Raw genomic sequence first — 14,748 nt, 5'->3', positions numbered from 1 at the left:
CCTTGGACTTGTACCAGTCTACAGACTCCTGTAGGGTATAGGGTGTAGGGTATAGGGTATAGGGTGCAGCCTACCTTGGACTTGTACCAGTCTACAGACTCCTGTAGGGTATGGGGTGTAGGATATAGGGTATAGGGTGCAGCCTACCTTGGACTTGTACCAGTCTACAGACTCCTGTAGGGTATAGGGTGTAGGATATAGGGTATAGGGTGCAGCCTACCTTGGACTTGTACCAGTCTACAGACTCCTGTAGGGTATAGGGTGTAGGATATAGGGTATAGGGTGCAGCCTACCTTGGACTTGTACCAGTCTACAGACTCCTGTAGGGTATGGGGTGTAGGATATAGGGTATAGGGTGCAGCCTACCTTGGACTTGTACCAGTCTACAGACTCCTGTAGGGTATGGGGTGTAGGATATAGGGTATAGGGTGCAGCCTACCTTGGACTTGTACCAGTCTACAGACTCCTGTAGGGTATGGGGTGTAGGGTATAGGGTATAGGGTGCAGCCTACCTTGGACTTGTACCAGTCTACAGACTCCTGTAGGGTATAGGGTGTAGGGTATAGGGTATAGGGTGCAGCCTACCTTGGACTTGTACCAGTCTACAGACTCCTGTAGGGTATGGGGTGTAGGATATAGGGTATAGGGTGCAGCCTACCTTGGACTTGTACCAGTCTACAGACTCCTGTAGGGTATGGGGTGTAGGGTATAGGGTATAGGGTGCAGCCTACCTTGGACTTGTACCAGTCTACAGACTCCTGTAGGGTATGGGGTGTAGGGTATAGGGTATAGGGTGCAGCCTACCTTGGACTTGTACCAGTCTACAGACTCCTGTAGGGTATGGGGTGTAGGGTATAGGGTATAGGGTGCAGCCTACCTTGGACTTGTACCAGTCTACAGACTCCTGTAGGGTATGGGGTGTAGGATATAGGGTATAGGGTGCAGCCTACCTTGGACTTGTACCAGTCTACAGACTCCTGTAGGGTATGGGGTGTAGGGTATAGGGTATAGGGTGCAGCCTACCTTGGACTTGTACCAGTCTACAGACTCCTGTAGGGTATGGGGTGTAGGATATAGGGTATAGGGTGCAGCCTACCTTGGACTTGTACCAGTCTACAGACTCCTGTAGGGTATGGGGTGTAGGGTATAGGATATAGGGTGCAGCCTACCTTGGACTTGTACCAGTCTACAGACTCCTGTAGGGTATGGGGTGTAGGGTATAGGGTATAGGGTGCAGCCTACCTTGGACTTGTACCAGTCTACAGACTCCTGTAGGGTATGGGGTGTAGGGTATAGGGTATAGGGTGCAGCCTACCTTGGACTTGTACCAGTCTACAGACTCCTGTAGGGTATGGGGTGTAGGGTATAGGGTATAGGGTGCAGCCTACCTTGGACTTGTACCAGTCTACAGACTCCTGTAGGGTATGGGGTGTAGGGTATAGGGTATAGGGTGCAGCCTACCTTGGACTTGTACCAGTCTACAGACTCCTGTAGGGTATGGGGTGTAGGGTATAGGGTATAGGGTGCAGTCTACCTTGGACTTGTACCAGTCTACAGACTCCAGCAGGGTATAGGGTGCAGCCTACCTTGGACTTGTACCAGTCTAGAGACTCCTGTAGGGTATGGGGTGTAGGGTATAGGGTATAGGGTGCAGCCTACCTTGGACTTGTACCAGTCTACAGACTCCTGCAGGGTATAGGGTGTAGGGTATAGGGTATAGGGTGCAGCCTACCTTGGACTTGTACCAGTCGTCTGACTCCTGCATGTTCTTGGAGGCCAGGTTCTCGTACTGAGAGCGGACGTCCCTGAGAGCGCCCGTCAGGTCTGGCTTCACCACATCAATGTCCATCTGCACCTGCTGCGACACCTGCACCTGAGACTGCAGCTCCAACAGCTCCTACAGACAGGGGTCAGAGGTCAGCACCTGAGACTGCAGCTCCCACAGACAGGGGTTAGAGAGAGATCCTATGAATTAGGTTAGAAGAGTTAGCGAGGTAACTTTGGTTAACTCTGAGTTCATCTCGGGATAGCCAGTCATTCGAATGTGGCCCAGCTTTAAGCCAGGTAAATTTCTATGGCAACGAATCCTTCAGAACTAACCTGCTCCGGGGAAAGCTAACTCACAGCTAACCTCACTTACCCTGAATGAAATGACTGAGCCACGAGTTGAAGACCAACGAAATCAGATTCCCTCTTGCAAATATTGCGTCATCATCCCCTTTATTTGAGGAAGACGACAAATGAAATATTTGATGAATCAAATGTTGTGTGTAAAAAAAACAATTAAATATTAAAATACCTACCACATTATTTAGTAATCACAGAATCATTTGAAACTTCTGGAATTGTAAAACTTTTGTATGACTGAATAACATGTATTTTATCGATAGGAGGGGAAGGTGGATTGATAAGCACACCAAAGACGGCATTAACGATAAGTAACAAAAATAAAAATGGTACTTATGAAGCCTATTTCACACCATAGCCTGCTGAATTTGCAAGATCATATTTTTGATTTCGGTACAAATATATGTGGCACTGACTAGGGCTGTGGCGGTCATTCAATTTTGTCAGCCGGTATCAAGCAAATAACTGCTCACGGTAATTGACCGTTAATTAACATAAACACGTTTAGAATCTCCTGGCTTCCTGCAGGCCTTTGGAACATCTACATTTTAAAAAGTCTAATAAATCCATGTGATATAGCCTACACCATCACAATAAATCCATTATTTATTTTAGACAGGTCTAAAGAAACATGATATGAAGAAAATAATGAATTTATTCTTAACTGACTTGCCTAGTTAAATATACATAAAAAAGGAGGGCTGTCATCTTTGCACTGAAATAGCGAGTGAAAGATGCTATTCCCGTGGTTCATTTTCATGCCAGCCAGGTAGACGAAGCAATGTGCTTCATATTAGGAAAGTTGAGAAATAAACATAGTAGGCCTAGCCTATAGAAAGCTGATGGGATCCTCCTCTTGTTATTAGAGGCCATCACTCTGTTTTCTCCCGCAATTGCATAGCCTATAGAAATGTTGAGCAACATGTGCTCATGGGCTCTCATTAAGTGTTTGATAAGATTTTCCATTACATTTGCATTGATGTCAGAGTGATTAGAGGGACAATAGAGTGCTGAGTACCAGGCAGGTAGCAAGTTTGGTCGGCTACTATCTGACTATCAGCAGCATCAGAGCTTGGAGAAGCCTAATTACCGCGACTAAACGGTCACGTGGAATTTGACTGCCATCATGACTCGTGACCGCAGGTGTGGTGGTAATACGTTCACCATAACAGCCCTAACACTGACTCGCCCATGGATTGATGTTTCAGCATTGACTAAATGAAGTGTTCGGCATTCAACTAGCCAGGTGCGACACACTCAATACATTTACAAGCCCGCTAGAGTAAGCTGCAGGCAGACGAGCAATTTCCACCGCCGTAGTACGGATAAAGTCTGAGCTGGAATGTGAAGCTATCTAAATCTGATTAGCTTTAGATAACCCAGAGTAGATGTAGCATGTTTCGTAGGATATCCCTCTGGGGTCAGAGGTCAGGGTCAAAGAAGAGGGAGGGGGAGAGAGATAGTGTGTGGGTGTGTCAGTGTTGTTGTGTGTGTGTGTTTACATCCGTGTGTGTGTGTGCGTGCGTGAGCTTGCGTATGTGTGTGTTCTGACCTCATCGTGTAGTTTCTTCAGGAAGTTGATCTCCTCCTGAAGCGACTCCACCTTCCTCTCCAGGTCCAGACGAGACAGAGCTGCGTTGTCCACATCCTGAATACAACACGATGAACAGGGATAACCACACACACATTTTCTTCATAGGTCAAGACAGAAATGTCCTCATGAAACTAATTATTTCTCTCTCGCCTCTCTTTTTGTAACTGACCGAGAGACTACCAGAGCCAGACGGGTCACATTGTGTCTCGCTCTGATAACCCTGGCCGGTCCCCCATCCCTCCCTCCCTCCTCCAGACAGAACTCTAGTGCCCTGCTATCCTCCCCTCTGCTCCATCTGTCTCCTACAGCAGCCAAAAGACTTCTCCCACTGCTGCCAAAATAGAGGCCTGGTCAGCCAGCCGTACTGACAGAGTCTCCTACAGCAGCCAAAAGACTTCTCCCACTGCTGCCAAAATAGAGGCCTGGTCAGCCAGCCGTACTGACAGAGTCTCCTACAGCAGCCAACAGACCTCTCCCACTGCTGCATAAATAGAGGCCTGGTCAGCCAGCCGAACTAACAGTCTCCTACAGAAGCCAACAGCCAGTCACCTAGAGCCAGCCATCTCTACAGCAGGCTGAGGGCCTGAGCCAGGTCTGCAGTGGTAGACCCCATGATAAATATATGGGTGGTATGGCAGCAGCCGGCCATCTCTATAGCAGGTCTGGATGGATGGCTGACAGAGCAGGACCTGGCTTGTGGGGTCCACCCGGAGATCGGGCCCCCCAGATAGCATGTGTTTAGAATGACAGTAAATGAGCTTTAAAACAGCTTGAACATTTCTCTCAGCCTCATGGTAAAATGTGTAGACTGGCAGGAAGTTAGCTCAGGGAATCTGGAATGACGGGATAATCCTTGTCCGGCAGGAACATCTATTTTTATGGATTTTGATGCATTATTTGAACTTAAAATGTACATACAGGCAAATTTCCTAAATGGATCAGGAATGAGCAGGGGCAGAAATACCATCAGGACCCCTTATTCATGTCCTCATTACATCTAGTGCAACAAGACCACTCATGGTCTGGAATGTTCTCTACTGTTGATAGATGTAAACAAACAATATTGGAATCACCATGGTTACAACCATGACCCGTCACCTGCACCTGCCTGATAGATTAAAATAGAACATGGACATTTCATTTGGAGTCTGTCGTAGCTGAATCAGAATTAGTTAGGTAACATAGATAAATAAGATGTTTTATTTACATAATATGCTTATGTGAGATACTTGTCATTAGAATGTCTCCCTTTGGACTATACTGTTGGCAGTTGCAGTTATCCCTTCTCAGCTAGGGCTCAGTCACTTGGGGCCCAGAGAGGGGAGAGGTCAGGCTTGTCTTCATATGTCAATGTATCTGTTAAACCATGTGGTGCTATGTAGAATATCAGAAGGGAAGGAGGACAGAATGGAACATTGTCTTCTTATGGGAATGTGTCTAACTATTCCTAAACCATGTGAAGGGATGGCGTGATTAATGGGGAACCAGTTAGTTATCTCCACAATGTCTGTAAGCCAGTCACTCCCTCCTTTTCCCATTGGGGGGAGGAGTATGGCAGTGTCTGGAACCATTCCCCTCTGATGTTGCACTATCTTGAGATAGTATATGACCTAGAAGTCATTCCCCTCAGTGAGCTTGTCCAGGAGTGGGGAGAAGAGGGGGTGTTCTTGAGATGGGCGAATCTAAAGTTGACAATTGATATATGCCATTGGATGAGGTAATGTTTTGGTACTATGAAGTACCAAGAATGAGATTAGAACCTCGTCTTAGAGACCAAACTGAACGATAATTCATAGCTAATGCTATCTGGCTATCGGATACTCCTCTCTCAAGTAAAAGGCCCTTTGTGAAGTTCCTGAGATCTGTGGTTCGTCATGTAAGTTGAGAGGGGTGTATCTTGGCTATAAAAGATCTTTGTATTCTCTTATAGGCACTCTCAGAATTAATTTATAGACACTGAATTGATCTGAGAGTCAAAGGGCTATGGTGAAGCTCATTTGATTAAAGATGAAGTTTAAATATAACTCTGACTTGTGTGTGGTTTGTAAACTCTCCTCATTTAGTAATACAGGAAATGACCACGACAAGTCATAAAGCACCCAAGGAGAAACTACATTGCTACTGTCTATACCAGCTGAATGAGGAAGAAAAAATACATTTTTGTCAACGTAAAACATCAACTATGTCAGAGTGATAGAATGGTTGTTTTTATTGTCGATTTTTAGATTTAAAAAATTCCATATTTTACAAATGTTTTTTTAGAGCCAAAATGTCTGTTTTGAGTATCTGTCAACTCCGTCAGTGATGGTTAACCCTCTTAAGATCGTTTTCTGGTCAGTATTCTGAAACAACATATTGTAACAACATATTATAATCACGGTTCTGCTTAAACAATTGAAGTATTTTCTGTGCTGGACCTAAGGGAAAATGTGTTTGCTTTATAAATGTTGTTTTATGTTCTAAATCTAACAAAACATGTCAAAATGCAAACGTTGATGAAATTAGCCCTGGAGCATCCAATAGTGCTATAAATCAACCCCCTCCTGTACTCCCTGCTCACTCATGACTACACGGCCAGGCATGACTCCAACACCATCATTAAATTTGACGATGACACAACAGTGGTAGGCCTGATCACCGACAACGATGAGACAGCCTATAGGGAGGAGGTCAGAGACCTGGCTGTGTGGTGCCAGAACAATACTTATTTTCCACCATAATTTGCAAATAAATTCATTAAAAATCCTACAATGTGATTTTCTGGATTTGTTTTCTCATTTTGTCTGTCATAGTTGAAGTGTACCTATGATGAAAATTAAAGGCCTCTCTCATCTTTTTAAGTGGGAGAACTTGCACAATTGGTGGCTGACTAAATACTTTTTTGCCCCACTGTACATACTACTTCAACTAACCGGTACCCCCCCACATTGACTCTGTACCGGCACCCCCCTGTATTTATTGTTATTTTTTACTGCTGCTCTTTAATTACTTGTTACTTTTATCTCTTATTCTTATCCGTATTTTTTTAAACTGCACTGTCGGTTAGGGGCTCGTTAGTAAGCATTTCACTGTAAGGTCTACTACACCTGTTGTATTCAGCATTTCACTGTGAGGTCTACTACACCTGTTGTATTCAGCATTTCACTGTGAGGTCTACTACACCTGTTGTATTCAACATTTCACTGTGAGGTCTACTACACCTGTTGTATTCAGCATTTCACTGTGAGGTCTACTACACCTGTTGTATTCAGCATTTCACTGTAAGGTCTACTACACCTGTTGTATTCAGCATTTCACTGTGAGGTCTACTACACCTGTTGTATTCAGCATTTCACTGTGAGGTCTACTACACCTGTTGTATTCAGCATTTCACTGTGAGGTCTACTACACCTGTTGTATTCAGCATTTCACTGTAAGGTCTACACCTGTTGTATTCAGCATTTCACTGTGAGGTCTACTACACCTGTTGTATTCAGCATTTCACTGTGAGGTCTACTACACCTGTTGTATTCAGCATTTCACTGTGAGGTCTACTACACCTGTTGTATTCAGCATTTCACTGTGAGGTCTACTACACCTGTTGTATTCAGCATTTCACTGTGAGGTCTACTACACCTGTTGTATTCAGCATTTCACTGTGAGGTCTACTACACCTGTTGTATTCAGCATTTCACTGTAAGGTCTACTACACCTGTTGTATTCAGCATTTCAATGTGAGGTCTACTACACCTGTTGTATTCAGCATTTCACTGTGAGGTCTACTACACCTGTTGTATTCAGCGCATGTGAATAATAGAATTTGATTTGATTTGAAAACAAAAAGAAGTTAGCAGATTTGTTTGACATATTTAAATAATCTAATGTTAGAATTTAAACAATCAGGGCCTTTAATGACCTTTTACTGCAGTGGGCTAAATCAGGGTCACACAGAGGGATTCTGGGTAGTCTTAAACAAATCTACTTTGAAACAAAAGTATCCATCTCACACACATGGTTCTGGGCCTAAAGAAAGAAGACACCTGTACCATGTCAGATATGGAGTTGAAATGTATCAAATGTTTAGTTTGCATCCCAATATTACACTTTATATACATCACAGAAGACTGAAATATAACAAAACCGCTTGACATAGAAACACCAGATTTTCTGCATAAAAAATAATAATTTTGATTATGAATTATGAAATTATGAAAAATATTAAAATCCTCTAGAGTCTAAGGCCCTGTCTAGGCCCTGTCTAAGCCATGTCTAAGCCCTGTCTAGGCCCTGTCTAGGCCCTGTCTAAGCCCTGTCTAGGGCTCCAAAATGAGCTATTGGATGAAACATTGAATTTGGCATTACTGCTATTAGCCAATAGAAACACATTGAATAACAGACAGTCCTTACTGCTATTAGCCAATAGAAACACATTGAATAACAGACAGTCCTTACTGCTATTAGCCAATAGAAACACATTGAATAATAGACAGTCCTTACTGCTATTAGCCAATAGAAACACATTGAATAATAGACAGTCCTTACTGCTATTAGCCAATAGAAACACATTGAATAACAGACAGTCCTTACTGCTATTAGCCAATAGAAACACATTGAACAACAGATAGTCCTTACTGCTATTAGCCAATAGAAACACATTGAACAACAGTCCTTACTGCTATTAGCCAATAGAAACACATTGAATAACAGATAGTCCTTACTGCTGTTAGCCAATAGAAACACATTGAATAACAGTCCTTAATGCTATTAGCCAATAGAAACACATTGAATAACAGACAGTCCTTACTGCTATTAGCCAATAGAAACACAATGCATAACAGATAGTCCTTACTGTTATTAGCCAATAGAAACACATTGAATAACAGATAGTCCTTACTGCTATTAGCCAATAGAAACACATTGAATAACAGATAGTCCTTACTGCTATTAGCCAATAGAAACACATTGAATAACAGATAGTCCTTACTGCTATTAGCCAATAGAAACACATTAAATAACAGATAGTCCTTACTGCTATTAGCCAATAGAAACACATTGAATAACAGTCCTTACTGCTATTAGCCAATAGAAACACATTGAATAACAGTCCTTACTGCTATTAGCCAATAGAAACACATTGAATAACAGTCCTTACTGCTATTAGCCAATAGAAACACATTGAATAACAGTCCTTACTGCTATTAGCCAATAGAAACACATTGAATAACAGTCCTTACTGCTATTAGCCAATAGAAACACACTGAATAACAGTCCTTACTGCTATTAGCCAATAGAAACACACTGAATAACAGATAGTCCTTACTGCTATTAGCCAATAGAAACACAATGAATAACAGTCCTTACTGCTATTAGCCAATAGAAACACATTGAATAACAGTCCTTACTGCTATTAGCCAATAGAAACACATTGAATAACAGTCCTTACTGCTATTAGCCAATAGAAACACATTGAATAACAGTCCTTACTGCTATTAGCCAATAGAAACACATTGAATAACAGATAGCCCTTACTGCTATTAGCCAATAGAAACACATTGAATAACAGTCCTTACTGCTATTAGCCAATATAAACACATTGAATAACAGTCCTTACTGCTATTAGCCAATAGAAACACATTGAATAACAGTCCTTACTGCTATTAGCCAATAGAAACACATTGAATAACAGTCCTTACTGCTATTAGCCAATAGAAACACATTGAATAACAGATAGTCCTTACTGCTATTAGCCAATAGAAACACATTGAATAACAGATAGTCATTACTGCTATTAGCCAATAGAAACACATTGAATAACAGATAGTCCTTACTGCTATTAGCCAATAGAAACACATGGAACATCAGACAGTCCTTACTGCTATTAGCCAATAGAAACACATTGAATAACAGTCCTTACTGCTATTAGCCAATAGAAACACATTGAATAACAGTCCTTACTGCTATTAGCCAATAGAAACACATGGAACAACAGATAGTCCTTACTGCTATTAGCCAATAGAAACACATTGAATAACAGACAGTCCTTACTGCTGTTAGCCAATAGAAACACATGGAACAACAGATAGTCCTTACTGCTATTAGCCAATAGAAACACATTGAATAACAGATAGTCCTTACTGCTGTTAGACAATAGAAACACATTGAATAACAGTCCTTACTGCTATTAGCCAATAGAAACACATTGAATAACAGATAGTCCTTACTGCTATTAGCCAATAGAAACACATTGAATAACAGACAGTCCTTACTGCTGTTAGCCAATAGAAACACATGGAACAACAGATAGTCCTTACTGCTATTAGCCAATAGAAACACATTGAATAACAGATAGTCCTTACTGCTATTAGCCAATAGAAACACATGGAACATCAGACAGTCCTTACTGCTATTAGCCAATAGAAACACATTGAATAACAGTCCTTACTGCTATTAGCCAATAGAAACACATTGAATAACAGTCCTTACTGCTATTAGCCAATAGAAACACATTGAATAACAGTCCTTACTGCTATTAGCCAATAGAAACACATTGAATAACAGACAGTCCTTACTGCTATTAGCCAATAGAAACACATTGAATAACAGATAGTCCTTACTGCTATTAGCCAATAGAAACACATTGAATAACAGATAGTCCTTACTGCTATTAGCCAATAGAAACACATTGAATAATAGACAGTCCTTACTGCTATTAGCCAATAGAAACACTTTGAATAACAGATAGTCCTTACTGCTATTAGCCAATAGAAACACATTGAATAACAGTCCTTACTGCTATTAGCCAATAGAAACACATTGAATAACAGTCCTTACTGCTGTTAGCCAATAGAAACACATGGAACATCAGATAGTCCTTACTGCTATTAGCCAATAGAAACACTTTGAATAACAGATAGTCCTTACTGCTATTAGCCAATAGAAACACTTTGAATAACAGATAGTCCTTACTGCTATTAGCCAATAGAAACACATTGAATAACAGATAGTCCTTACTGCTATTAGCCAATAGAAACACATTGAATAACAGATAGTCCTTACTGCTATTAGCCAATAGAAACACATTGAATAACAGATAGTCCTTACTGCTATTAGCCAATAGAAACACATTGAATAACAGATAGTCCTTACTGCTATTAGCCAATAGAAACACATGGAACATCAGATAGTCCTTACTGCTATTAGCCAATAGAAACACATGGAACATCAGATAGGCCAAGCAGTAAATCTAAAGGAAGTGTCTCTCCTATATCTGAGAAGTAAATAAGACCAGGGAACTATTTACATGTGTTTATCCCCTTCTTTTAGGCACTGAACTATCTCCATGTATACTTCCATTCATTTTTAAACTGGCACCGGCCCCCATCTTAAGAGTCTTGTGAGGCATCCTAGGGCAACACGGAGAACAGCATCGTGTTCATGAGAGTCTCAGCTTAGAGTGGTCACAGTTCCATCCTGATACCACTAGAGGGCCAATTGGTCATATGACTGCATATACATGGTGTGATTGCTGATATTTTGATGGACCAAAGTATATATTATTTAACATGTTGTATTATTAAGACAAGTAATATCCCGTCTTTCAAAAATTCCTGATCTCTAAAACAGCATAGGTTTCTCTCGGCCACAAAATGAGGTTAGCTATAAAACAGAACATTTTTCTCTCTGCCCATGAAAGAAAAATCATTATTTAAGCATGCTACTACTGCACTGTTGGAGCTGTTGGAGCTGTTGGAGCTGGAACTCATATTACCTCAGAATCTCATTCTGTCTCGACACACATTCATCTATATTTGCATCTTTGGTGTTGTGAACAGCATTACCCAAACAAGGATTTATGGAACAGTGGAAACTAAAATCTAACATTGAGTGCAGAGACAGTATCCAGAATGAGTTTCTGATGTAATATGAGTTGGTTTGGATCATTTTATAACATGTTTTATAAACATTGTAGTCACTGACAAGTGATGACTCTCTGTAATGAAACTAAATATTTAAAACTACAAGCACAGAAAGAGTGAAAATAAGGTCACATGTCAAAATGGGTGAACTTCCCCTTTAACGAAGATGTGTGGTAGTATGAAGCTGTGTCCTACCCCTCTGAAGCTCTGCATGGTACTCTCAGATTCCTCACGCTGCATCATCTCCTCCTGCAGTCTGGAAAACACCACAACATACTGTACTGAGGATAATATCTTGTGTTAGAGAGTCCTTTCAATCTAGAAGAAAAAGAAACGCACACCTATTTAGGCGAGGTGCTGGCTAGCGGAGTAGAAAACTTGAAAATAAAAGAGAGCCGCACACTCTAGGAGCTCAGATGCAAAAATATTTAATTTACCAACGTTTCGACAGGCAGAGGGTCCTTTCAAGACATTCAAGAACACTTTAAAAAGTGCATTAAAAAGTGTGTAATATCAGACCCCAATGCAACAACAAACTGGAATTTCAACAGCCACTGCTCATTCAGAAGTCTCACTAACTCACGATGTGCCTGTCTGAGAATCGAATGAGGAGCACGCAATGCATTACTGAAAATAAAGTCATTACTAGCGCAATGAACCACACCTAGACCTCTATTAAATAATGTTGACTCTATGTGGTCAATTACTCAACAACTACCCAGGTAAACATGGACTATATTGTACTACGTGTCTTGTAGTGCAATCAATGAATAAAACGTTTCATTGTGTAGGATATATCATGGTCATGAATTACTCCATAACTATTCGGTAAACATGTAACTGATTGTCTTACTTCTCTCTGAGTCGGTCTATATCATCAGACATGTTGTCCCGGTGCACCTCCACTCGCGCCTTCTCGTTCGTCAGCTGGTCCACCTGTCGCCGCAGCTCGCGCATCTCGTCCTCGTACAGGTCCCCGATGCGGGATCGGGACGTGCCCTTCCCTCGTAGCTGCTCGAGCTCTGCCTGCAGGATCTTATTCTGCTGCTCCAGAAACCGGACCTTCTCGATATAGCTCGCGAAGCGGTCGTTGAGCGACTGCATCTGCGCCTTCTCGTTGGTCCGGTTAGTCTTGAACTCGGAGTTCACGGCGTCGGACAGAGAGAAGTTCAGGGTCTCGGAGGACAGCCGGGGCATCGGGGCGCTGCTGCGGAGCCGCTGGGTCCTGGTTGCGTAGACCCCCGGGGCGGCGGAGGACAGGCCGAAAGAGACCCGAGAGGAGCGCACCGCCACCGGGTTGGAGTACAGCTGGCGGCTGGAGGGGTAGGAGGAGTGGCTCATGTTCCTTTCCCCGCCAAAATACTTCTTATAGGAGGACTGAGGACCACGGGCTGCTGTCATCCTGAGATGTTCGGTCTCTTCTGTGGAGCTAGTTAGGTTACTAAGTTTTAGTTCCTCTGGGTTGGGTTGGGTCTCGGTCCTGTTCTGTTCTGTTCTGTTCTGCTCTGTCTCTCTCGTCACAGTTACCATTCAGCGGACACGGGAGGGGTGTCACTGGGACCGTATTTATACCCCGGTCTTTATGCTAATGAGTTTGAGTGACAACAGGGAGTTTGAGTGACAGTTCGGACATCCTATCAAAGGGCTGATAAGACAGTTGGTGCCCAGTGACATGGATAACTAGACTGGGCTTTTCCCATTGGACAAGCTTCATTCCTATTATATCTTAATCATTTGATCCATTACGGAAACGTCAAGGGGCAATGACAGGTAACCTATCGGTTAGAGAGTTGGGCCAGTAACCGAGCTGAGAAACATCTGCCAGTGTACCCTTGAGCAAGGCAACATAACACTGATGGCTCCAGGGTTGCTGTTGATAATATTAGACTCTGGCTGTGTGACATAGGACACGTATAAGCACCGCCTAATTATTATCATGATTATTATCATTATTATCATTATTATTATTGTTAATATTATTATCATTATCATTATTATCATTATTATTATCATTATTATCATTATTATTATTATTATTATTATTATTATTATTATCATTATTATTATTATCATCATTATTATCATTATTATCATTATTATTATCATTATTATCATTATTATTATTATTATTATCATTATTATCATTATTATTATTATTATCATTATTATCATTATTATTATTATTATTATCATTATTATTATTATTATCATTATTATCATTATTATTATTATCTTTCTTTGCATAATTCCTCAGAGAAATATAACTAATGTCACATTATGTGGCAATTGAACGTCTGTAGAAAATGTTATGTAACTTGTTCTTGAATGTTGAATGTGTAGTGTCTCTTCTGCTGCAGGAGGAGGAGGACATGCTACTAGAACATTCTAGTAATCTTCTTCTCCCCGTGGATTGTTCCTGGTGCTCAGGGTGTCTCTTCTTCTCCCCGTGGATTGTTCCTGGTGCTCAGGGAGTCTCTTCTTCTCCCAGTGGATTGTTCCTGGTGCTCAGGGAGCAGGGTTACGTCTGTTAAAGAAGATAACAGGCTGTTCTCCTCACAGGTACACAGCCAGGGGAGTGTAGTTGGCCGCCTCTGTCATCTGTCTCTGTAGTGACACCCCAGAGCAAGGTTAGGTCTCTTAAAGAAGATAACAGCCTGCTGTCCTCACAGATACACAGCCAGGGGAGTGTAGTTGAATACAGGGGAACAGTGCCAGGGGAGTGTAGTTGGCCGCCTCTGTCGTCTGTCTCTGTAGTGACACCCCAGAGTAGGGTTAGGTCTGTTAAAGAAGATAACAGCCTGCTGTCCTCACAGATACACAGCCAGGTGAGTGTAGTTGAATACAGGGGGAACAGTGACAGGTGAAGACAGTAGCCCTACTGCTACCACCACTTCTCTTTTACCTCAGAGCTCACTGACCATACAGTGTTATGAATACATCCGTGGTTGCCATGGCGCTGTGGGGTTGCCTAGGCAGAGTGCTCTGTAAATATTACAAATAAAAAAATTAAATAAAACTTTATTTGTCACATGCTCCGAATACAACAAGTGTAGACTTTACCGTGAAATGCTGACTGACGAGCTCTTAACCAACAGTGCAGTTCAAGAAGAGTTAAGAAAATACTTACCAAAT

The 14,748-nt window shown here is 41.8% G+C and overlaps 2 protein-coding genes across 2 annotated transcripts in view; both read right to left on the bottom strand.

The window, feature by feature from the left end:
• Positions 1–13,162, bottom strand: part of LOC139559919 (vimentin-like) — a 48,795-nt gene extending 35,633 nt beyond the window's left edge. Inside the window, exons 1-4 of the mRNA XM_071376381.1 lie at positions 12,470–13,162; positions 11,812–11,872; positions 3,680–3,775; positions 1,733–1,897 (exon numbers count right to left, since the gene is read on the bottom strand). Coding sequence (XP_071232482.1) covers positions 1,733–1,897; positions 3,680–3,775; positions 11,812–11,872; positions 12,470–13,146 — 999 coding nt within the window. The 5' untranslated portion in view covers positions 13,147–13,162. The remainder of the gene's footprint in view (positions 1–1,732; positions 1,898–3,679; positions 3,776–11,811; positions 11,873–12,469) is intronic.
• A 1,007-nt stretch (positions 13,163–14,169) lies between these two features.
• LOC139559548 (oxygen-regulated protein 1) overlaps positions 14,170–14,748 on the bottom strand; it is a 123,096-nt gene continuing 122,517 nt past the window's right edge. Inside the window, exon 18 of the mRNA XM_071375638.1 lies at positions 14,170–14,220. Coding sequence (XP_071231739.1) covers positions 14,170–14,220 — 51 coding nt within the window. The remainder of the gene's footprint in view (positions 14,221–14,748) is intronic.

Source organism: Salvelinus alpinus, chromosome 30 (genome assembly GCF_045679555.1).
Source record: "Salvelinus alpinus chromosome 30, SLU_Salpinus.1, whole genome shotgun sequence".
NCBI lineage: Eukaryota > Metazoa > Chordata > Actinopteri > Salmoniformes > Salmonidae > Salvelinus > Salvelinus alpinus.
The sequence above is the reverse complement of the archived record's forward strand: the minus strand, read 5'-3'. Positions and strand labels throughout refer to the sequence as shown.